This window comes from Schistocerca americana, chromosome 1 (genome assembly GCF_021461395.2).
Source record: "Schistocerca americana isolate TAMUIC-IGC-003095 chromosome 1, iqSchAmer2.1, whole genome shotgun sequence".
Lineage (NCBI taxonomy): Eukaryota > Metazoa > Arthropoda > Insecta > Orthoptera > Acrididae > Schistocerca > Schistocerca americana.
The window spans coordinates 821,665,457-821,690,871 of NC_060119.1; the positions used below are offsets into that span (position 1 = coordinate 821,665,457).

Genomic DNA, 25,415 nt, shown 5'->3' on the forward strand with positions numbered 1-25,415 from the left:
ATTTTCACCTGCATCGAGATGACTGGGTGTTTGTGTTGTCCTCATCCGTCCGAGAGGACTGCATTCCCTCTACGCCAGTTGTAGGCTACTGTGGATTAACTATCGTGGTGCAGAGAGCTATTTGCCATAATTCATCACAGCCCTCGTCTGCTTTCATACGTAGCCTCCTTACAATAGTCGCGAACTTTGTGGACGAACTTTCGTGCATTATTCTGAGATTGTGGCTGACTGCGTGGATGTATGGGAACCATCCCAACTGCGGCTAGTAAGTTATTTTCATCAGTGGAATGGATGAGAACTGATGTCAGTCACTTATCGTTAAACGTGCTACATCCCGCGACGGGCCCGACAGTATTACATTGAGATGATGCTGGACTAATTTTTGTTATGGCGAGTGTCTTTTGCCATATAATCGCCGTCCGCAGCTCGTGGTCTCGCGGTCGCGTTCTCACTTCCCGAGCACGGGGTCCCGAGTTCGATTTCCGGCGGGGTCAAGGATTTTTACCTGCCTCGAGATTACTGGGTGTTTGTGTTGACCTCATCATTTCACCATCATTCACGCATGTGGCAAGATTGGACTGAGAAAAGGTTGGGAATTTGTACGGGCGCTGATAACCGCGTAGTTGAGCGCCCCACAATCCAAACATCATCATCATATAGTCGCAATAGCCACTGTCTCTTTTCATACCCTGCGTTAGCACCTCAACCGAGAATGCGAAGCAGAGTGGTAGCGAAATTCGCGGACGAACTTTCGTGCGTTGTTCAAAGATTTCGGCTAACATTGCGGATATCAGGGAACCATTCCACCTGCCACTTGTGACAGCAGAGTTCGGTAACTCAACCAGAGAAGGGCTTCAGTCGCGAGACCACACACCAATGAGATTTGCTGATTCGCTTGTGGGTAAATGTGTCGCATTGTACAACGAGCTTAAACGGACTACAGTTAGATGACGTCTGTTTTTTCTCCGGCTGGGTTAATTTTTAGGGTGGAAATTATAATTTCCCATATTGTTACCAAAGACTTATTTGATTTCATGTGAATCTGCAATCTGATATAGAGGTAAAAATAAGAGGACACAGCGGAAAAGCGGAAAAATATTGTTCACAAACTTTGGCCGGCTACTGGTAGAGAGGAAATCATCCCAGCGTACCGCCAAGTTTGGTATATCAGTCGCCCAATATGGAGAGTTGAGGCGTTTCGCTTATCGCTAAATCCGCCGCATCGTGCCCTCCGCCGGAATAGGTGCGGACGATTTCATGTCTTATGTCAGCGACTCTGGACTAATTTTCGTGTTAGAGACTGCAATTTGTTACACTATCGTAACAGAGTTCATTACATTTTGTTTACAGCTTTCACACTGATATCGAAGCCGCAACTTAAGTTGAAAGATAATTTAATGACGAATCTTAAGTCATCATTCAAAGACATTGGCTGGCTTTAGTAATATATGGGAACAACTGCCATTGGAGACTGCCGAGCTCGTTGTTTGAATCGTCGGATGAGATTGCAGCTAAGGATTTCCGCACACAGAGCGCGGAGGGCATTTACTAAACTTTAAGTTGGCAACACTGTTTACGTTAGATCGCTTTCTGATCAAGCTGCTCGGCGTTCTCAGCAACTACAGGTTATATGACGCGCTCGAGACTCCCATATGTCTTTTCATCTTCATGTTCTTCATCTTATTCGATAATTAGTCTCTCGATCGACGCCGGTGCTGCTGTAACGTATTAACGTCTCATATGACTATGCTGAAATTAAGAAAAGGCTTCTAAAAGCATATGTATACAGTGATGATCTATACGGTTGTGAAATTTGCGCTTTGCGAACTGAGGAAGGAAAGAAGTTGAAATAGTTTGCGGTACAATGACACAGACTCGTGATGAAGATGGAATTGAGTGATCATATAGTGAAGACACTAGTGAAACGGCATTTAAGAAGGGAAATCTACTTCGGAGGTTGTTCACAAATACTGGCTGACCACATTAATGCAAGGAATTTCCTGTGAGAGAGTAAGATGTTTGTTGCAATAGAAAATCTGAAATGAGAGTTCCACTTGACTGTGTAACATTTTGTTTGTACTTTAGTTTATCTTGCGATAAGAGCCCACAATTAGCTCGAATTACGAGAAGTCACTGAATTATACATAAAATAGTGGCTAGTTACATATAATTCAGCCAAAATATTCATGAAATCATGTGTAACTGATCGAAAACAGAATGTGTGATGCTCGCGATATCGATAAAAGTAATTACCTTGGTAAATCTGTCGACAGCTCATCTTCGTCTGGCATGCACATCGTACTATTACATAAATCAAGACTGCACTGTGAACCATCATCCCAGCATACCGCCAGTCCATCAATAGGAGTTCTCCACTAATCTCGTTTCCCCAGTTGCCTTTTTATTTCTTCATATATATCATATCATGCGTATTTCAAAATGTGTTTCTGTACCTCAATTGTGGTCCTCTGTTTCACTATTCCCCTTGTCATGTTAGTCTACTATTGTTTTCAGGAGCCTCTAGTACCTCAGTAAATGTCCAATAAGGCAATTGTTCCCCGTTACTGTGGACTTCTATACAGCTTTCCATTCATCCTCTTTATTATCTTGTCGTTCCCTGTGGTCATTATCATGATCTCTAGCATCGTATCTCAAAAGAATTCAATCTCTTCCTAAGTTCGATTCCAGAAGTCTACATTTCACAACAATACAACCAATGGTCTAAATGAACGCTTTTATAAGTATTTTCTTAAGTTGCAAGTTACAACGTGACGTTAAAATACTTTAATTCTTACTAAGACCACTTTTCTCTTGATAAATTCTGCTTGGTATCTCTACATTACACTTCTCATCGCAGGTGATCTTACTCCCCATATAAAACGATGAAGCTGCTTACTCTTGGACGCTTACGTATGGACTGACCAGAAAACACATGTCCAGAGATGGAGCATAAAGCATATTGGCTCGTAAACTACTGTGTATTAAGAAGTGCTCCTCAAAACTGGTTTTCACAGTATCGACCGATATGATCATAGGTAATTGTGCGGAGTTTTTCTCATGGGGTGCAATATCACAGAACACTGGTGCACGCCTTGAACCGCTGCTACAGTCCAAATGTCACTTCCGCGTCCTATCTTGAGAGCGAGGTGGTCACTGAACAGTACTATCGGGGTCAGTCCGTGGATTACTCATCAAGGATTTACCTAACATTACCTACTAGCACGCCTCATTCTATGTTATAACAACAGTCACGAAGGGGAAACTAATCGAGGAACAAATAGATACTTAATTTTTTCTAAAGAAAAAGCAAAGAGGCTGTGGATACCTAGCTTGCACAATATAATAAGCTGTGTAACCTTGTCACTGGAGGTCGGGCCCGTCCCCTAGATATAGGAGTTGATTTAGGCTTGCAGAACATTTAGAGGATATCTCTGTGCAGTTTATTAGAGCATATTTCCAGTTAATACGGGAGTTTCAGAAATTACCTCCATTACAATGATTTTCACAAACTTCATCTAAGTAATAATAGAAGTTTTCATTTCATTTTGCGTTATTTATGCTCTTGTACCTCTCACTTTTAGTTAGGACGCTATTCCGACTTCATAATGGATTGATATATGCACCAAAACACGCATTAAGGAGCCAGTGTAATGACCATTGTCCGTGACAGTGTCTGTGGACGTTTTTCCTTCGGAAAGCGTGGCGTAATCAACTAACTAATACGAAGAATGACTGATTTGCCGGTACTGGTACAAAAACTAGGAACTGGATATCAGCACGATATATGATGCGAAACTAGTTTTTCGAGTTGCCATCTGAATAAAGTCAACACGAGTGTTTCCAGTGCCTTAGAATAGATCCACTACGTCTATGCACCGCCCCCACATCCCCACCCTCATCCACTCTCGCTTGAGCCTCAGTTACGTCGTACACGCGGTGAATGGTGCTACGGGTGTCTTGCTTTCGTGTAAGTCCACCGCACGGGCGCAGTAAGTGCTATAAAAATGTGTAGCTAATGGGTTATCAATATTATTGCTGCTTTGAACGAAGATGGTGTAAGTGCAAAGCGACGACCTCAAGTAAGAAAGATACAATGGAAGAGAGTTAAGCGCAGTTACAAAAATCAGAACGTCATTACAAATTCTTGATATCAACAGCAAAAATAACGACAACGAATCGATATTTCTGGAAACATGACAGTACAAATATAATGTATTACTGCCTCCAGTGATTAAATTTCAAGGATGCCCCACAGTCATATGTGAAACCTATTTTATGAAATAACTGTTCTTATCATAGTTGATTGGTCATATGAACTTATATTAATCGTATTCGTTTATAAACAAAACATCTTAATGTTTACGTAGGTGCTGAGCAAAATGGTCATTAAAAAAACTGTTAGATTAACCGTAATGTTCTGGAACGGCTGTCTATGATAGAATGTTACTGCTCCGTCCCTCCTCTTTCGAATATAATACGCCCCTTCAGAGTCTATGTTAACCGAAAAAATGAACCGTGGTAATGTTCCCATATTGGCGTCCGGAGTGACGATGAATTATATTCCCTCTGTAAGATCATGCAGCCGCAGATGAACAACTGACGTGTAACTTGCTATATCTTTACTAACACGTGGTATTAGTCATGCAGATATAACGAGTTAAATGATTTTCAATCACATACCGATATTTAATTAAATAGGATCAATTATAGTAAAATTACTGTAGATGAACAAAAAAGCAGCGGAATTGATGGAATCTTCTGCATAGGTTAAGAAAAATTTCACAGTCATCTACTAAAACACAAACAGTGAATATTCTACAACATTTATTTATGAACGAGTTTTCGGCTAACAAGTCCATAGTCAGATAATAATTTACTATGATTGTCGAACACGTTAACAAGGTGGAGAACGGCTTTCAAAAACACATTAAATATGAACGGTGTCTTGAAAAACTTACAGAGTAAAATTATCTTCGAGGTTCTAATCGTGACACTGTAGAAAAGATTAAAATCAAGCATTGAGTAATTGTAAGGAAAAAGGAAGAGGTGATGTACAATGTGAACCAAATTAAGTTATCATTTCAACCTGTACTATGACTAAAACAAAATTGTAAATATGGAATTATCTACACATTATGAGTAATATGTCAATTGCGGTTTATATAAAGAGAAATAATTGCACATAACTACAGTAAAGATGTAAGACTAAATTGAAAATCGCTCCAAAACAAACTTTTGTGATGTTTCATTAAGTGAAAATTAGGTTAACTCCAATCTAACGTTCGAATCTGTTTGCTTCATAAACTGTATTAGTAATCTGGAAGTGAGGTTGTTAACCTACATTTATATTTGTATATACTTGAACTGTTGAAAGTTACATTCTTCTGGCTTTTGCTACAATTTTGAAATCAGAATTTTATAGTAATCATAAGAGCACATTTTATTTATGTGAGTTGTTGAGTCTTGATCTTTCAACCAACAGTCCATGACTTTATCTGAAGATATATTCTTCAAACAACGCAGTAGAAATATTATGAATGAAGCTTCTGAATCTACGAGATCAACATCATTAGTAGGGAAATAAAACAGAAGACTTGCATTTATGGGAAGGATTCTGGGAAAGAGCAATGCATCTAAAAAAAAGTGCCGTACAGAACGACTACTGGTCCAGCTTTTGGAGTCCTCAACGAATAGGTCTGACAGCAGACATCGAAATAATTCAGAGACTCGGTTGATATCCCCATGCACCGATCCAAATCAAGGTTTTGGGTGGTTCCCTACATTACTTAACGCAAATTACCGAGTGGTTCCTTTGAAAAGGATATGGCCATTTCCTTTCCCCTCCTTCCCTCCTTCGCTATTCCAAGCTTGTGTTGCACCATCTACTCAGATAATAACCTCGTCGTCTGTAGAAAGTTAAACTATGACGTGCCCAGCATCCTTTTCGTATATTTCACCTCGGGATCATGAGAATAATATAAGAGAAAACCAGCGGATAAACGCTTCTATCGGAGCACAAAATGGCGTATACGCTCCTGTTTAAAATATTGTGACTGAGAAATGGGATACCAGCTGCCTTATTCTACTTCCCTCAGCCTGTAAACATATTCTTCACTCTTTTTAATGTACAACTCAACTCTCACTGCCACAAGCTTCCCTAACTGTAATTCACTCACATATACTATTCCATCGCTCGTACCCATCCACTCCCACTTATCCCTTCTCACTCACTCATCCAGCCCAGCTCTTTGTCAGCATCTCTTTGTGTTCCTTTAACTCTCAATGTCTCTTGTGTCACAGTCACAGTATCCTTCGTTCTGTCCTATTATTACAGACTCCTCTTACTGTTACTGTTTCTCTCTTGCTCATTCTTACTGCTGCTATGCCATTCACTTCTTCCCACTGCTGCTGTCTCTTCACACTTTCACTATCTCTCTCTTCTTCGCTGTCATTGCCATATACTCGGTATCTCATTATCATTGCCTCTCACCCAATTCCACTTTCTCAGTCTCTTTATTCCTTCCGCATTCTCCGCTTCACTCTTATCCTAGCAGTTCTCTGTCACAGTCAGCTATGTTCCACTGCCACTATGTCCCTCTCTTTCTCTCACACTGCCATCGTCTCCTTCGCTCTTTCTATAACAAAACCACAATCTACTGTTTTCCAGTATATATTTATTACGTTTTAGTCTCTTCCTCACTCACACTGTGTCCTTCTCTCTCAGCATAAAGGAAGCACGAATATGTTAGCATGCCAAAATTTTTAAAGGTGTGGAGGAAGGTACAATGAGGCAGTTGGTGCCCGACTTTTCAGTAGGAGTTTTTAAAGAGGATCATATTCGCCCTTTTTGTGCTCCGATAGGAGCATTTTTCCGCTTGTTCCCTTCTTTTCGCAGCTGAAATAAAGGATGAAACCATATGGAAATAATTATAAGTCGGTAAAATTTTTAAAGTTTACCTACATGAAACTTAATCTCGGAAACGGATAAAGATACTGAGAAAATTTTCTAGGTTATATGACATCCGGATGTTAGGAATATATCGCAAAACTTTCAGCCATTTTCTGTTCGTAGCCGTCTGTTGGAATCAGCAGCTCGGCTTGATACCCAAAAATTATGTTTTTAGGTTGTTACTCGATATCGGTTCAGATTTTTGAAAATGAGAAGATGGCACTTCCAGATAAATGCCTAGAGAATGTACTATTAAAATTGTAGCAGTTTTTTGCGGTTAGTTACGTAGCTATCCGTTTATTTTAATTGTCTATAGTATGGCAATGCATAGACAAAGATTCCAAAAGTATTACTTGTCAATATCTAAACACAACACTGCAACATAAAATAACACAAATGGCAACAGCTTTATATGGATGTCAAGGTCTTTTATGTATTTTATCACATCATTCATCGCTCTCAGAAAACTTTCGAGAGGAGCCTTGCAGGAACGTGAGGGACACATTGATACAATACCAGAAACTGCCTATCGTACCGCACCACAGTCACACGAGGGTAATGAACATTTGACCCACTTGTGAAAATTGTCTGCACATCTTCCATGGCACTTCCGGATGTGGTTCAGGGTAGTCCAACTGTCCAAGGCTGGTCGAATCCAAGGGGTGCAGGGCAGTTTCAGGCATTCTGGAGGACATTTTTGTTGCCAGCAGCGTTTCCATTCATCGACGGTATTGAATTCAGTTTCAGTGAGAGTTCTGGCTGTGATAAGAGTGGTATATCTTGATCTCAGTCTTTTTCGCTTCGCAAGGAATAAGTTACATCGTTCAGTATTGGAATGTCGGTGTTATCAGCAGTCCCCTGCTATTCACTTAGTAGCGCCCTCTTCTGTCTGATATCAGGAGGTGGAATGTGGCTCAAGAGAGGTAACCAATATATGGGAGTAGGTCGTACTAAGCCACTAACAATGCCTATCTCTTCGTTTAGTTGTACACACATCTTTTTTACGCGTGGACTATTAAGCCACATACGTCCACAGTACTCTGCTGTTGAGTATACTAATCCGAGTACTGATACTCGAAGAGTGTTTACGGAGAATGTTGTTTCGGCTTTTGGGCTTAGTAGGTGTTCGTTTCAGGTGCTCCATAAAATAAAGACTCCTATCTAACGTGATCCGGAGGCATTTTGGATACATGTTATGATTGAAGATATCCGCTGCTGCTGGTCAAAAAATGGTCAAAAACGCTTATTTCGGGTGTTTTCAGGAACCGCACATCAACTAAATGGTGCCTTCGCAAGCCCCTTAAGGCGGACCGTAGGACACCTATGATGCAGAAAGAATCGGCCGACTTACTCCATTTGCCTAAGCTGGATGAAGTATGTAATGGTTCAAATAGCTCTGAGCACTACGGAACTTAACTGCAGAGGTCATCAGTCCCCTAGAACTTAGAACTACTTAAACTTAACTAACCTAACGACATCACACACATCCATGCCCGAGGTAGGATTCGAACCTGCGACCGTAGCGGTCGCGCGGTTCCAGACTGTAGCGCCTAGAACCGCTCGGACACCCCGGCCGGCTGAAGTATGTAATATTCAATTTGGAACTTCCTGGTAACCCACTCTGTCGCCTACGCAGTGATAGGGTTCGTACTCTGACATATGGGACTTTTTATAGATAAGCAGATTTTTCTCACACCGTAAGTGAAAGGCAAAGGTCAGAGATTGGCAAACATCGGTAGGAGTTAGGCGTAGATATAGAACAACGCGCGCTATCTTGCGGCTGGGGCAGGAAGGCCCTGTGTGCTGGCGTGGCTTGCGGCAGCTCACGTCAGGTATTTTTGTGGGTGTTCTGCAAATGTCTCCTGGCAGAGGCTGCGGAGGAGCCGCGGCCGTCGAAATTTCCGCGAGCCGAGGTGCCACGTCGCCTCCAACAGCCCGCGCATGCGCTCTGGCGCTGGCATACACTGGGCCTGGTCAGGCGAGCGGCCGCGCGTGGGACGCCGCCAGGACGCGGCCACTTTGCAACGGCCGGCCTCGCGGTCGCGCCACTGACTTCAGGCTGGCGGCGTCACTGGTCTTAGCGCACAGATCCCTGGGAGACACCGTGACGTCGGATATCGAGCAGAGCCACAGCAAAAGATGGATTTTCATAAATAAAGCAGCTAGTCTCGAGCCGAGCACGCCTATTATTCCTCCTCTGCCAAGACCCGTTCACATTCACTACCATTGAGCCCTGAAAAACAGGCCACCATCACAGAAGTCACCTGGTCATCGTATTACATACCACGACATGATTCTTTAACTCAAAAGAATTTTTCAAAAGTGGGAACCATCTCTGGGAAATACGGACCGTGGGATAACGTGGCTAACTCTAGGGTAAAAGAAGGACCAAGGATGAACGAATAGATTAGATTAGATTAGATTCAGTTTTCGTTCCATAGACCCAAAAAATGAGATGATTCTCGTGGGTGCGGAACATGTCAGAGAGTATGACATAAAAACATAAAACATTTGAATATAATACTTAATACTATGATCATTTGTCAAGAGATAGTCGAAAATAAGCTAATACAATGCAGTGAACTGGACAGATAATATTTACAGAGTCAACACACTGTCAGAATGAAACATTGTTATCCACTATTAATAAATTTATCATACGCAAAATACCTAATATTGACTGTTGTGACCAAGTGTTGTCAAAACTGAAATCTAACAGATATTTTTACTTGACCTGACTTAACAGTCTCTGTTAAAATATTCATCTATGGAGTAGAAGGAGTTGCCCATCAAAAAGTCTTTCAAACTCTATTAAACCGTGCATTACCTGAAACCAAATTTTTAATGGATGTTGGCAATTTATTAAAAATGTGTGTTCCTGAATTTTGGACCCCTTTTTGGACCAAGGTTAGTGATTTTACGCCTTTATGTAGATTCTTCTTATTCCTAGTATTGATACTGTGTACTGAGCTATTGGTTGGAAATAGAGATGTATTACTTGCAACAAATTTCATAAAAGAATAAATATCCTGAGAAGCAGTGGTTAGAATACAAAGTTTCTTGAACAGGTTTCTACAAAATGTTCTTGAATTTACACTACAAATGATTCTTATCACACGCTTTTGCATCCTAAAAACTTTTGCTCGGTTTGATGAGTTGCCCCAGAATATGATCCCATACGACATAATTGAATGAAAGTAAGCAAAGTATGCAAGTTTTTTTATATTTATATCTCCTACATCTGACACCATTCTCACGGCAAATACAGACTTGTTTAGGCGGTTAAGCAATTCTATGGTATGCCCTTCCCAACTGAATTTATTATCGAGTTGTAATCCCAGAAATTTAACACTGTCAACCTCTTCGATCTCCATGTCTTAATACATTATACTCATGCTGGAAGGAAATCCCTTACAGGTTCTGAACTGCATATAGTGGGTCTTCTCAAAGTTTAATGACAAAGTATTAGCTTTAAACCACTTATTAATGTCAGTGAAAATTTGATTAGCAGCCATTTTAAAATCTGTACTTGTCTTGCTACTTATTGCAATGTTTGTATCATCTGCAAATAAAACAAACTTAGCATCTGGCAATATAACAGATGAGAGGTCATTAATATACACAAGAAAAAGCAAAGAACCCAAAATGGAACCTTGAGGAACACCACAAGTAATTAACTCCCAGTCAGATGAAGACTGATTGCTTACTGCACAGGTATTTCACAACGACACCCTTTGTTTACTGTTAGACTCAAAGCATTTCGCAGCGTTGCCGGTGACACCATAATACTCAAATTTACTTAGGAAAATGCTGTGGATCGCACAGTCAAAGGTTTTTGACAGGTCACAGAAAATGCCAGTAGCCTGTAATTTATTATCTAATGAATTAAGTACACTCTCACTGTAAGTGTAAATAGCTTTCTCCATATGCGTTTTGTGTCATAGCTTGATATTAAATACAGATCATTGCCGAAAACGACGCAGCATGTGGGAAACAAGATCGACGCTTAGTCGGTAGTCGAAAAGTTGTATGCAGTGAACGCCACGGTTGCAGGTAACTTGAGGTCGAATCACAATCAGAATCCATTCTCTTAGCTGAGTGGTCAGCGTGTCTGAGTGCCATCCAGTGGGTCCGAGTTCAATTCCCGCCCAGGGCGGAGATTTTCTCCTCCGAAGGAGTGGGAGTTGTCTTCGTCTTCATTTCATCATCATCGACACTCAAGTCGCCCCATGCGGCGTCAACTGAAAAGACGTGCAAGTTGGCGACCGACCTTTCTCAGGTGGTGACTCCTGGCCGTCAATGGCACACGATCACTTCTTTTGAGTACCTGAAAATAAAGCCAGCATCGTCTTAAACACAACAGTACACAATCAGCGTTCCAAATTCAAAGTCAGGGTCCAAAAACGAGGCAACTTTTGCGCTTGAGGTTCGTTGTACAAAGGTTTCAGGAACAAAATACGAACTGTTACGACAGCCGCCAGACCTGGTGTTTATTTCCTGTAGCGAGCCAATGGCCATCCCCGTATGACGCGTTTGTCGCGCTCCCAAGAATCGCAGAACTCTGCTATACAGATAATATCTCCACCGCTGAATGGTGGCTGGAGTGGCAAGACATTAAATTCAGGGAAAATTTAAACATTATTCGTTGTTATTTGTCAACCTCCTCTCTTCGGTTACTTGACTTACTTTTTGTAGATACCTTTAACATTTGTAATGTTCTGTCGACGTCTTTATATTAGATCATTGCCGTCAAGGTCACAAAAATACCCAGCACCGACTTCTCAAACAAGGACCGTGTCATTGTCTTCCCTGGTGAAAAGAGGCCCGACTGCTCGGCACGCTAGTCATTTCTTTCTTTCATGGCCATAAAACTTTACTGTTCATAATGCATACATATAAATGACCCGATGGGTAATTCTAAAGCTCTATGAGGCTGTTCGCAGATGACTCTTGTGTAAAGGATACTCAAGTCGTTATAAGATTTACAAATGATCGACGTATGGTGCAAAGACTGATAATTAAATCTAGATATTTATAAATGTTACGCAATGCATGTTATTAGACGAGACGACGGTACATCGTGTGACAACACAAACGCCAATGAATCACTAGAATCAGTCGCAACAGTCAATTATCGGGGAGAATAGGCAAAAAACATTCACCCATATCCATCAAAAAGAAATATTGAGCTTGTACAGAGATGTTGATCATATTTCTTCTCAAGTACAATCCTTAAATAAAACAGAACGGTGGTGAAATAATTCTGATGCTAGATACGCTCGCTACTCATCGTACGGCGGCTTCCGGAGTATCGATGTAGATCTAAAATGTGGAGGTAACGTCAAACCCAGTACTCGTTCGTCATGTTCAGATCGATATTTTTCCAGGTTATCATTGTCTCTAAGTTTATTGGTGCTCCCTCAGGAATTAATACCTTTTTTCACGTGCACTGAGGCATACAAAAAACTGCACGGAGATTCAGAATTAACGCAAACCCTTTAGATGTCGTTTGAAGGATCATGCGCCTATCGGAAATTTTAGCATGCTAGAGGATAAAGTATTTGTCCCATATAATCTGTTCGACGTTCTTTCTCAAGCTCTATGTAATCTCAATGATTCTTTTTCCATTTAGTGCAGAGTCTTCTCCACTGTCGAATATCTATGCATATAATTCATATTTCATCATGATTCTTCTTCAATGATTTCCTTTGCAGATGCAAAAACCTAAACATCGCATGTACATTCACATTACACCTCGGCGTGATACTATAACACTATTATAATGTACCGAAATTGGGAATCATACGAATGAACAGTCTAAGACGTCGTTGTATTTCTATGACCTGCAGCTGCTTACAGTTTTTCGGAAGACTTATAATCAAAGTTACGAATGTCATTAACTTTTCGCGGACATGTTTATTAAGGATATGATTGGTCCATTAGTAGAATTCTCGAAATTAGAGTTCATCTATGGATAACTTTCACACAAAAAAGTTCTATGATGCATCTTTGAAATTCTATGGGTATTAAGAATATCTTATCTTTTTGGCGTAACAGAACTCAACATTCAGAAGTAGCTGTTGAATCCACAATGTGGAAAAGTTTTCATCGCTACAAATTGAAAAGCATAGACTGTTGGTGGCTGATCAACATATCGTTCATCTATTTCCGGAATTAAATTCCAGATCAATCGAAAACACCCCATGCTAGAGGTAAAAGGATACCCTGATGGTGATCTACGCCTTTCTCCACACCACCCAAATGAAATTTTATGGTTATTTTAGAGACGATTGAAGACAAAATGGGATTAGAAATCAACCCTACTGTTTTATTTCTACACAGATTTGTAATATAAGCATCAGAATATTTACAGTCATTCTCAGATGCTTATAAAACAATTTAAGTCAGAAAGCAATGTCAGTTCATCTTGTTAAAATCTTTTTTTTTTTTTTCTTTGAAGCACAGTTTGCCCTCGTGGTAGGACCTGAACTGAGTGCTTCTCAAAGAAAAACTTAAATAATTTAAAAAAATTTTGTAAATCAGAGATTAGAAACAATGTCAGAAGAAATTAAGTATCGGTCGCAGGGAAACCGCGAAGAAAATATGAGAATAAACACAGCGGTTTCGGTGACATCTAGGAAGTCTTACTACGTTTCCCTCAGTCGAAGTGGAAAGAGCAATTAATAATATGACACCACGAAAACTACCATTTTGTCTCATCCATACCCACCTATTTAGAGAGCGTACATATAAATAAGACAGCTTTGCCATCATTCATCTTCTTTCCTGTTACCTGATTTCCGATAATCTCTCTTGCTTCCGAACATTATCTTTCAGGAAGCGCTTTATTTTAATGGACAAAACAGTGATCAAAGGAATGGCTTGTTCAAACTGACACAACATTACATTCTCTTGTTTAAGACGTAGGTGGATCAGAAGCTATACACGGACCAGTCACATTAATGTGACCACCGCCTGTGTTCGACGTCAACGTGCAACAGCCACTCACACACGGCAGGTGGCATCACCAGTAGTGGACAGAACATACAGCGTGTCGGGAAGGGGGGGAGGGGGGGGGGGGAGTAAATAATGCAGTCGTTATCGTAATGCGGAAACAGAGCGATTTATCTGACTACCAAAAGGACATAATCACTGGCTTTTGGGGCTACGGTGGAAGCACTTTCGAAACTTCTTAGTTCGAAAGCTGTTCGCGTGCCACCGTGGTTAAAGTATACCGTGCATGGCAAAATGGCGCTATCCAAAACCGGGGCCGAGTGTAGTATGATGCGCCACGGGCCGTAGATTGACAGGGTGAACGACAGCTGCGGAGATGTATACGGGTGAATAGGTGTGTAACTGCTGACAGAGTGACCGCCCAGATGAACCGAGGGGCTATCACCAGTGTCTCCTCAACGACCGTTGAACGAATGTCGCTGCGTATGGGGGCCTCTGCAGCAGGCGCCATGTCGCATTCCGAGTGCCGTTCACCGGCGACGGGGACTGGAATTAGCGCGCCAATACTGCAATTGGTTGTCCACTGAGTGGCAAACAGTGGTCTTTTCGGATGAAGGACGTTTTATGGACCAATGGTTAGATGGCCGTTGACGTGTATGGAGTGAAACATCTGAAAGCAAACACCCTGCAACAATAGTCGGAAGAATTCAGGCCGGAGGGGGGAGTGTTATGGCCTGGAGAATGGAATTAGCGCGCCAATACTGCAATTGGTTGTCCACTGAGTGGCAAACAGTGGTCTTTTCGGATGAAGGACGTTTTATGGTCCATTGGTTAGATGGCCGTTGACGTGTACGGAGTGAAACATCTGAAAGCAAACACCCTGCAACAATAGTCGGAAGAATTCAGGCCGGAAGGGGGAGTGTTATGGCCTGGAGAATGGAATTAGCGCGCCAATACTGCAATTGGTTGTCCACTGAGTGGCAAACAGTGGTCTTTTCGGATGAAGGACGTTTTATGGTCCATTGGTTAGATGGCCGTTGACGTGTACGGAGTGAAACATCTGAAAGCAAACACCCTGCAACAATAGTCGGAAGAATTCAGGCCGGAGGGGGTAGTGTTATGGCCTGGAGAATGGAATTAGCGCGCCAATACTGCAATTGGTTGTCCACTGAGTGGCAAACAGTGGTCTTTTCGGATGAAGGACGTTTTATGGTCCATTGGTTAGATGGCCGTTGACGTGTATGGAGTGAAACATCTGAAAGCAAACACCCTGCAACAATAGTCGGAAGAATTCAGGCTGGAGGGGGGAGTGTTATGACCTGGAGAATGGAATTAGTGCGCCAATACTGCAATTGGTTGTCCACTGAGTGGCAAACAGTGGTCTTTTCGGATGAAGGACGTTTTATGGTCCATTGGTTAGATGGCCGTTGACGTGTACGGAGTGAAACATCTGAAAGCAAACACCCTGCAACAATAGTCGGAAGAATTCAGGCCGGAGGGGGGAGTGTTATGGCCTGGAGAATGGAATTAGCGCGCCAGTACTGCAATTGGTTGTCCACTGAGTGGCAAACAGTGGTCTTTTCGGATGAAGGACGTTTTATGGTCCATTGATTAGATGGCCGTTGACGCGTACGTAGTGAAACATCTGAAAGCAAACAACCTGCAACAATAGTCGGAAGAATTCAGGCCGGAGGGGGGAGTGTTATGGCCTGGAGAATGTTTTCGTGGCATTCCCTGGGTTGTTTCATCATTGCGGAAGGCACAATGGATCAACACAAGTACGGATCTATCCTTGGGGACCATGTCCATTCCTACAGGCAGTTTGTTCTTCCTCGGCACGATGGCATCTACCAGCAGGACAACGCAACGTGGCACACAGCTCGCAGTCTACGTGTGAAGATTAAAGCCGAATCGAGAATCTGTGGGACCACGTAGATCTGGTCGTTCGCGCGTTGGATCATTAGCCGAGAAACATAGAGCAATTGGCCACGCCACTGGGATTGTCATGGTACCACATACCTGTCGGTACCTTCCAGAACCTCATGGACTCTCTTCCGCCTGCCGGAGTGGCCGTGCGGTTCTAGGCGCTACAGTCTGGAACCGAGCGACCGCTACGGTCGCAGGTTCGAATCCTGCCTCGGGCATGGATGTGTGTGATGTCCTTAGGTTAGTTAGGTTTAATTAGTTCTAAGTTCTAGGCGACTGATGACCTCAGAAGTTAAGTCGCATAGTGCTCAGAGCCATTTGAACCATTTGACTCTCTTTCTGCACACCTCTCACCGCTGCGAGGTGCAAAAGATTATTCAGGCTGTTTACAGCTGTTCACATTAATGTTTCTGGACAGTGCAGTCACTACATATTCACCGTCTGGGAGAACCTGACAGAAGACGAAAGATAATGGGTGATAAGTTGGGTATTGCATGGTTGCCGCTAGTGGAGGCTCTTAAGACACAAAACTAGATTGCCTGGTTACTAAAAGTCTGTTTCTCTGTCTATGATGACAACGTGATACGTGACCAGCGATTATACCACTTTCGTTTGTCCTGCTGTAATTATAGTCGTCCGCAAAACTTACGGACGAAAGTAACTTTCTTGTGTTGTGTCCTGCCAAGTAACATAGCTCAATGAAACTTGGACCATGTAAGCTAAAGTATAGTGTAAAAGGTAACTGTAAGAAACACGCAATGAGACGAACAGAAATGACATTTTTGTTTAAAGACAATAATTAGACTGAAGACACTGCGATTTTTGATGGTTCTCAGTACATAACAAAATGCAGCACGTAGTTCTGAATGGGATGTGTGATTACCATGGACGGCCTGTGTGCTGTGCAAAGTGATCTAATGGTCACCCTAGATTGGTAAGGTTTCATATGGTAGGACGTTCTATTTTTCTACCAGTGCGGTTGACAAATGATGGATGCTTGTTGGTGCATGTGGAGTTGCTGCAATATGTCTCCTCAAAGCATCCCGCAAGTGGTCGATGGGATTTAAGTCGGAGGAACGGGCTCCATCCACCGGACACCTTCTCTCTCCAAGAGCACCTCCACATGCGGTGTTCGATGCGGTCGCTCATTGTCATCTATAAAACTGAAATCAGGGATGAACGCACGCTTGAAAAGACGCACCTGCTGAAGGATTACAGTGTGACAATAACGTTGATCGTTGGCTTCACTGTGTTCAAAGCTTTGGAGGTCATTACGCCCTTGCAACATTATACCTCCCCACACCATAACACCTAGATCACCCAAACGAACATGTTTGACAATTCTGGTCCTACTCTCACACGGCAGGAGGTGGGAAAACGTAATACATCGAGGAACATTGTCGAATGTGATCGTTTTCTTGGTCTAAGTATAATGATGTGTGTGTGTGGGGAGGGGGGGGGGCATAACCGGTCAGCGTTATTGTGACACGGTACTTCTTTACCGCGTGCGTCTATTCAGAGGGGCGTTTGTCTCTGACTTCAATTTTATGGATGATAATGCGCGGCCGCATCGAACAGCGCAGGTGTAGAGGCCCTTGAAGGGAGAAGGTACTCAACAAATGGACTGATGTATCCGTTCCCCCCACTTAAACCCCATCGATCACGTGTGGGATACGTTGGGGAGGCGTACGGCACCATGTCCATATGCACCAACAACCATCCGTCACCTGTCAGCCGAGCTGGTGGAGAACTGTACCCCCTATCACAAGAACTCCTTACACTCTTGTGGACAGCATAGGAACACACATTGCCGTCCACGGTGACCACACCTATTAAGACTGCCTTTTGTAATGTCTTCGGAACCAACATAATCACAGTGTCATCAGTGTAGTTATTGCCTTTAAACAAGTCTCAGTCTGTTCGTCTCATTGCGCGTTTCTTTCAGTTACCTTCTGTACTATACTACAGTGGATTTCCTATGTATAGTCTAACAAGTTTAATTGGGCCATGGTACTTGGCAGCGATACATGATGCGAAAGCTACTTTCGTCCTTAAGTTTTGCACACTAGTATATCCGCGTCACCATGCTGAGACTACCGGTTACGCGGCGCCCTCTTGTGTGCCGCGACTGGCGGAGGCAAAGCAGTCATTGTTGCTGCGAGGGGTGCCAGCCTATGTAATAAGCTTCGCTCGTCGTATCCTTGAGATATAAGGGGCATACAACAACAAGTAACGGTAACGATTTTGTTAACTCAAAAATGTTGTGATACACAGTACACATACTAAAAATAGTTGCCAAAACTGTTGGCACATTTATCCCATTGCGACACTAGCCGGTCGATTCCATCCTTTAAGAAGCTTGTAGGCTGCTGTCGGATCCAGGCCTGGATCCGGTCACACACTTCGTCGTCCGTTACGAATCGATGTCCGAGAATAGCTTGGTTTAGAAGTCCAAACACACGGAAGTGACACGGTGAAAGGTCGGGACTGCACGGTGGATGTTACAGCGTTTCCCACCGATACTTCTGCAATGTCGTCTTCACCGCATTGGCCGTGCCTGGACGGGCATTATCACGCAGGAGGATAACGCCAGTGGACAACATGCCTCGGCGTTTCGATTTGATGACTCGTCTAAGGTTCTGTAAAGTGGCGTGATATCGCTGGGCATTGACGGTGGTTCACCGTTCTAGGAACTCGACGAGCAGTGGGCCCTTGTGGTCAAAAAAGGACATCACGACCTTACCAGAACTGGTGTGCACGGCCTTTGAGTTCTTTGGAGGTGGTGAAGTCGCATGTTTCCACTGCTTGCTCTGACGCTTGCTTTCCGGTTCAAAATGATGAAACCATGTTTCGTCACTTGTGACAGTAAGCTACAGAAAGCCGTATTTCTCCTCATGATAACGTCGAAGATGACTCAAAGAGAGCACCATTCGAGTATTGCACTGTTGGGCAGTCAGCTGGTGGGGAACCCACTGCGCACAGATTTTTCGAAAGTTCAAGTGTTGATGCATTATGGTGCGGGCGGTGCCCACGCTAATAGCCAGTAACAGATGGATCTCGTCCACGGTGATTCTGCGGTTGTTCAAGACTAGAGAATTCACATCCACAACCATTTCCGGTGTGATGACACGATGAGCCTGTCCAGGACGAGTATCGTCTTCCGGTGACTCGGGCCCCTCGAGGAATCGTTTGCGCCATTCCACAACACTTGAATGACTCAGCCTGTACTCGCAATACACACCCTTCGATATATTTCAAGGCCTCCAACTCCCGCCGCCGTCAAAAACGAATCACTCCCCGTTGTTCCTGCTTACTCGCCTCATAAAATAGCTCCATATTTAGCAATTATATACAACCACTCGCTCACAAAATGATTCGTACCTAAAGACTGGAAGATTGCTCAAGTCACACCAATACCCAAAAGGGAAAGTAGGAGTAATCCGCTGAATTTCAGGCCTATATCACTAACGTTCATTTGCAGTAGGGTTTTAGAACATATACTGTATTCGAACAATATGAAGTACCTCAAAGAAGAAGATTTATTGACTCATAGTCAGCACGGATTCAGAAAATATCGTTCTTGTGAAACACAACTAGCTCTTTATACTCATGAAGTAATAAGTGCTATCGACAGGGGCTGTCAAATTGATTCCATATTTTTAGATTTCCAGAAGGCTTTCGACACCGTTCCTCACAAGCGTCTTCAAATCAAACTGCGTGCCTACGGAGTATCGCCTCAGTTGTGAGACTGGATTCATGATTTCCTGTCATAAAGGCCACAGTTCGTAGTAATAGACGTAAAGTCATCGAGTAAAACAGAATTAATATCCGGCGTTCCGCAAGGAAGTGTTTGTTATAGACCCTCTATTGTTCCTGATCTACACTCCTGGAAATTGAAATAAGAACACCGTGAATTCATTGTCCCAGGAAGGGGAAACTTTATTGACACATTCCTGGGGTCAGATACATCACATGATCACACTGACAGAACCACAGGCACATAGACACAGGCAACAGAGCATGCACAATGTCGGCACTAGTACAGTGTATATCCACCTTTCGCAGCAATGCAGGCTGCTATTCTCCCATGGAGACGATCGTAGAGATGCTGGATGTAGTCCTGTGGAACGGCTTGCCATGCCATTTCCACCTGGCGCCTCAGTTGGACCAGCGTTCATGCTGGACGTGCAGACCGCGTGAGACGACGCTTCATCCAGTCCCAAACATGCTCAATGGGGGACAGATCCGGAGATCTTGCTGGCCAGGGTAGTTGACTTACACCTTCTAGAGCACGTTGGGTGGCACGGGATACATGCGGACGTGCATTGTCCTGTTGGAACAGCAAGTTCCCTTGCCGGTCTAGGAATGGTAGAACGATGGGTTCGATGACGGTTTGGATGTACCGTGCACTATTCAGTGTCCCCTCGACGATCACCAGTGGTGTACGGCCAGTGTAGGAGATCGCTCCCCACACCATGATGCCGGGTGTTGGCCCTGTGTGCCTCGGTCGTATGCAGTCCTGATTGTGGCGCTCACCTGCACGGCGCCAAACACGCATACGACCATCATTGGCACCAAGGCAGAAGCGACTCTCATCGCTGAAGACGACACGTCTCCATTCGTCCCTCCATTCACGCCTGTCGCGACACCACTGGAGGCGGGCTGCACGATGTTGGGGCGTGAGCGGAAGACGGCCTAACGGTGTGCGGGACCGTAGCCCAGCTTCATGGAGACGGTTGCGAATGGTCCTCGCCGATACCCCAGGAGCAACAGTGTCCCTAATTTGCTGGGAAGTGGCGGTGCGGTACCCTACGGCACTGCGTAGGATCCTACGGTCTTGGCGTGCATCCGTGCGTCGCTGCGGTCCGGTCCCAGGTCGACGGGCACGTGCACCTTCCGCCGACCACTGGCGACAACATCGATGTACTGTGGAGACCTCACGCCCCACGTGTTGAGCAATTCGGCGGTACGTCCACCCAGCCTCCCGCATGCCCACTATACGCCCTCGCTCAAAGTCCGTCAACTGCACATACGGTTCACGTCCACGCTGTCGCGGCATGCTACCAGTGTTAAAGACTGCGATGGAGCTCCGTATGCCACGGCAAACTGGCTGACACTGACGGCGGCAGTGCACAAATGCTGCGCAGCTAGCGCCATTCGACAGCCAACACCACGGTACTGGCTGACACTGACGGCGGCAGTGCACAAATGCTGCGCAGCTAGCGCCATTCGACAGCCAACACCGCGGTTCCTGGTGTGTCCGCTGTGCCGTGCGTGTGATCATTGCTTGTACAGCCCTCTCGCAGTGTCCGGAGCAAGTATGGTGGGTCTGACACACCGGTGTCAATGTGTTCTTTTTTCCATTTCCAGGAGTGTATACTAAGGACATAGGAGACAATCTAAGTAGCCATCTTAGATTGTTTGCAGATGATGCTGTCATTTACCTTCTTGTAAAGTCATCAGATGATCAAAACTACTTGCAAAATGATTTAGATAAGATTTCTGTATGGTGCAAAAAGTGGCAATTGACCCTGAATAAAGAAAAGTGCGACGTTATTCACATGAGTACTAAAATAAATCAGCTAAATTTCGATTACGCGATAAGTCACACAAATCTGATGGTTGTAAATTCAACTAAATACTTTGGGATTACAATTACAAACAACCTAAATCGGAACGATCACATAGATAATATTGTTGGTAGAGCAAACCAAAGACTGCGATTCATTGGCAGAAAACTTAGAAGGTGCAACAGGTCTACCTAAGAGACTGCTTATACTACGCTTGTCCGCCCTATTCTGGAGTACTGCTGTGCGGTGTGGGATCTGCATCAGGTGGGACTGACGAATGACATCGAAAAAGTTCAAAGAAGTTCAGCTCGTTTTGTATTATCGGGAAATAGGGGAGATAGTGTGACAGACATGATACGTGAATTGGAGTGGCAAGCATTAAAACAAAGACGTTTTTCGTTGCGACGGGATCTTCTCATGAAATTTCAATCACCAGTTTTCTCCTCCGATTGCGAAAATATTCTGTTGGCACCCACCTACATAAGGAGAAATGATCATCACGATAAAATAAGAGAAATCAGGGCTCGCACGGAAAAATTTATGTGCTCGTTTTTCCCGCGTGCCGTTCGAGAGTGGAACGGTAGAGAGACAGCATGAAGGTGATTCATTGAACCTCTGCCAGACACTTTATTGTGAATAGCAGAGTATTCACGCAGATGTAGATGTTCGGTAGTGGCCGATAACTTGTGTGACTAGCTTCTCTTCAGCGTGAAACCACACTGGCGCTATGCAACATCAAACGGTGCGCACGCGTCAGCCTATCTACCGACAGATGGCGCCACGATACCAGGAATTATGTGGTGCCACCTTACGTGTAAGGCAAAGGTGGACGCACTGACCAGGTTCCATTTGAATGAACTTCATACAAACGAAATTATGTACTCTTCTTACTATGCTGTATACGTACTGTAAATTTAAATTTGTCATTTGTTGGCCTTCCAATTGTTGCAGTTTTAATGTCCAACACTGTAGTAATACCTTCGCAAATCGGATAAATGGTGAAGGTGAGCGATTAAGGCAATTACCCTTGAGGGTGATGAAAGCCGTAGATGCTCCTTTACTTCGTCAGAAGACTGAGGTTATTTCCAGGAAGGAGTGTCAGAGGTCGTACGCTACGCAGTGGGTGGGGTTCGAGCGGAGCGGTGCGGCCGCGTCTTTGAGAGCGGCTGTTTGTTGATAGGCGGCGCGGCGACTCCTGTACGCCTGCCAAGCCTTGGCCCGCCCGGCCGGGCCGGCAGCTCCGTAATCGCCGCCGGCGCAGACGCTGCCCGCGCATCGCGCCGAGTGAGCGCACTGTGTCGGTCGCGGGCGGACACGCCCACCTCTGCCGGTAACGCGTGTGGCCCGCGCTCGATCCCGCGGACTAGATTCTGCACGCGCCTCGGATGTGACTGCCGCCAGCAGTGCGCGTGCACCGGAGACACTCCCCAGACAGCGTCGCCGCCTCACCATGGCTAGGTAAAGTGTGTGCAGTCACGCGACGCGGCGAGCGCTGCGTGCCGAGTGCGACGGTCACGCACGGTTACGTACAGTGTGAGACAGTGTGCGCGTGTGACTACAACGACAAATACGGATTTGGAATAGCGGAGAATATCAGTCGCTCGTCTGAGCAGTAGAAGAAAAATTCTGTAACAGCTTTCGTACACCGTCTTTTAGATTTAAAGCAGCAGAGGTATTTTTATCCCCTTTGAGCAGTAACCACCTCAGATAGATCGATGTTACATCAGATATGTGTTATAGGTTACCGTACTGCGGAAGATGCAGTGGTCCAGTTTACAGTGACAGTACGGTAACGTACATCTTCCTGAGTAAAAAATGGCTCTTAGCACTATGGGACTTACCACCTGAGTTCATCAGTCCGCTAGAACTTAGAGCTATTTAAACCTAACTAACCTAGGACATCACACACATCCATGCCCGAGGCAGGATTCGAACCCGCGACCGTAGCGGTCGCGCGGTTTCAGACTGAACTTCCTGAGTAAATACTTCACAAAAAAGAAACAGAAGAAGGAGATGCTTCGCTATAGTAGCTATTATCGAACGTAACAGCGTAAGGTTTAAATTATAAACTGATTTTTCATCTTTGAATTTGACATACAAATACTTTTTAGTGGCTCATACGAAGCAATTTTGAAACAGTCTAAAATTGACCTTTTTTATGTAGTAGCTTTGTAAACCAAACTGCACTTAGCATATCGAGTGCGACGAATCTGCCACTATTTGAACCAACAACATTCACTACAGTTTCAGTATTCGATAAAACAGGTGTTGATTCATCATTAGTTCTTAAGTCAACGAATACAGTGATATTCGTCGTTCGGAACAACACCAGTCGTTCCTGTGGTATTAAGGTAAAACTGAAATTTGGAGGACGGTAATGCGGTAAGATTAATAATGCGATATTGTGAATAGTGTCAAACACCAGTCCTATTACACTTTTGATAGCTATGCTAAAAGCCAGCTCAGATTGTCCCCACTATGTTACAAGTATCCTTTGCCTATAAATGGTATCCTGATGTTTGTATACCTATTACAAAGGACATTCGTCACTATCGTAACTATTATGAAATAGATTCGTATTCTACGGCCAAGCGTTGATGTCAGCTGTTTGCGACACATGAAAATTTATGCCGGGTCGGGGCTCGAACCCGTATTTTCCGCTTTGTGCAAACAGTCGGTCCGAGCGAACCTCCAGGACCGAACGATACTTCCACATGTCATGTAGTCACAGCCCGTATGCTCCCAGAATTCGAAGTTCCCGCACAGGGAGACAAATATTATAGCGTCATTTTAGCCCATCGAGGCATGGATACATTATTGGTGGTTACAATGTCTGTGTTTCTATTGTGTCTGTATCTTCACACTACGATGTCCTTCAGACGTGCTTGCATGCATGCATGCATATCTGAATGACATTGTATTGTCAAGATACAGATGATGTACCAACGCAGACACTGTAGCCATCAATGATGTATCGTGACTAGGTTTATAACTGTGGCAAGATTCAAACGCATGTTTTGTTAAACAATTATTACAACCAATCATACATCACTGTTGTGATAGTTTCAGAAGTACAGTCGATAATTTTACATGGATTAACTAGAAATGAATGCGAAAACTGTATGATTTCCAAGAAACTTCACCTCTTTGGTAACTTAAAGCACTGTTCTTAGCGAACCACTGTGTTAAAATAACATTCCTGCTGGTGGAGCCAGATGTGGTACCTACTCTCGTGCCTCCTCATTTTGGTGTCGAGAGTTCGCTGAAACTTAATGCATAAGATAGTCCGAAATTTGGAGGCAGCTTCCATTGTCCTTCAGCAGGACGCCCTCTTGAAACCTACCTTTTGTATGAATCAGTAGATTTGCGACACGGCGTCGAATCAACGTCATGGCTAATGACCAACTAGAATACTGGACAAATGGAAAAATTCCCAACACCACACACAACTGTTTATGGTTCAAATGGCTCTGACCACTATGGGACTTAACATCTATGTTCATCAGTCCCCTAGAACTTAGAACTACTTAAACCTAACTAACCTAAGGACAGGACACAACACCCAGTCATCACGAGGCAGAGAAAATCCCTGACCCCGCCGGGAATCGAACCCGGGAACCCGGGCGTGGGAAGCGAGAACGCTACCGCACGACCATGAGCTGCGGACAACTGTTTATGAACTGACATCACTTGGCAACAGGAAGCGATAGTCGCGAAGGTGTTAACTCTCAAAGATGTAGATGTAAATGTGTTATACCGAACGTAATATAATTCCTAGAGCGCAACAAGTATTTCAGAGATGAAGCCTAAAATAAGTAGCAGAATTACTGAGAGACAGATTTCACTTCGGGCTGGAAATTGCTGACACTAAAGATTTAGGAGCGATAGATGTATCGGAAGTGTCAAAAGAAAGAACTCAGTACACTTCGCGATGAGCATGATTCACCAGAAATGCAACCTTGAGTGCAAAATGCTTGGGGAGCACTTATTATTATGCCATTACTTCACTCTGATGC

At 43.9% G+C, this 25,415-nt stretch overlaps 1 protein-coding gene across 5 annotated transcripts in view; it reads left to right on the forward strand.

Annotated features, from left to right (window-relative positions):
* Positions 1-25,415, forward strand: part of LOC124613013 (titin) — a 475,930-nt gene that overhangs the window by 226,808 nt on the left and 223,707 nt on the right. The window contains exon 1 of one of the 5 annotated variants that reach the window (XM_047141602.1): positions 22,661-22,857. The exons of the other annotated variants lie outside the window; for them this stretch is intronic. Within the exon in view, the coding sequence (XP_046997558.1) occupies positions 22,850-22,857 (8 nt within the window). The 5' untranslated portion in view covers positions 22,661-22,849. Of the gene's footprint in view, positions 1-22,660; positions 22,858-25,415 lie in introns of those variants that run through there. 5 annotated transcript variants of the gene reach the window in all.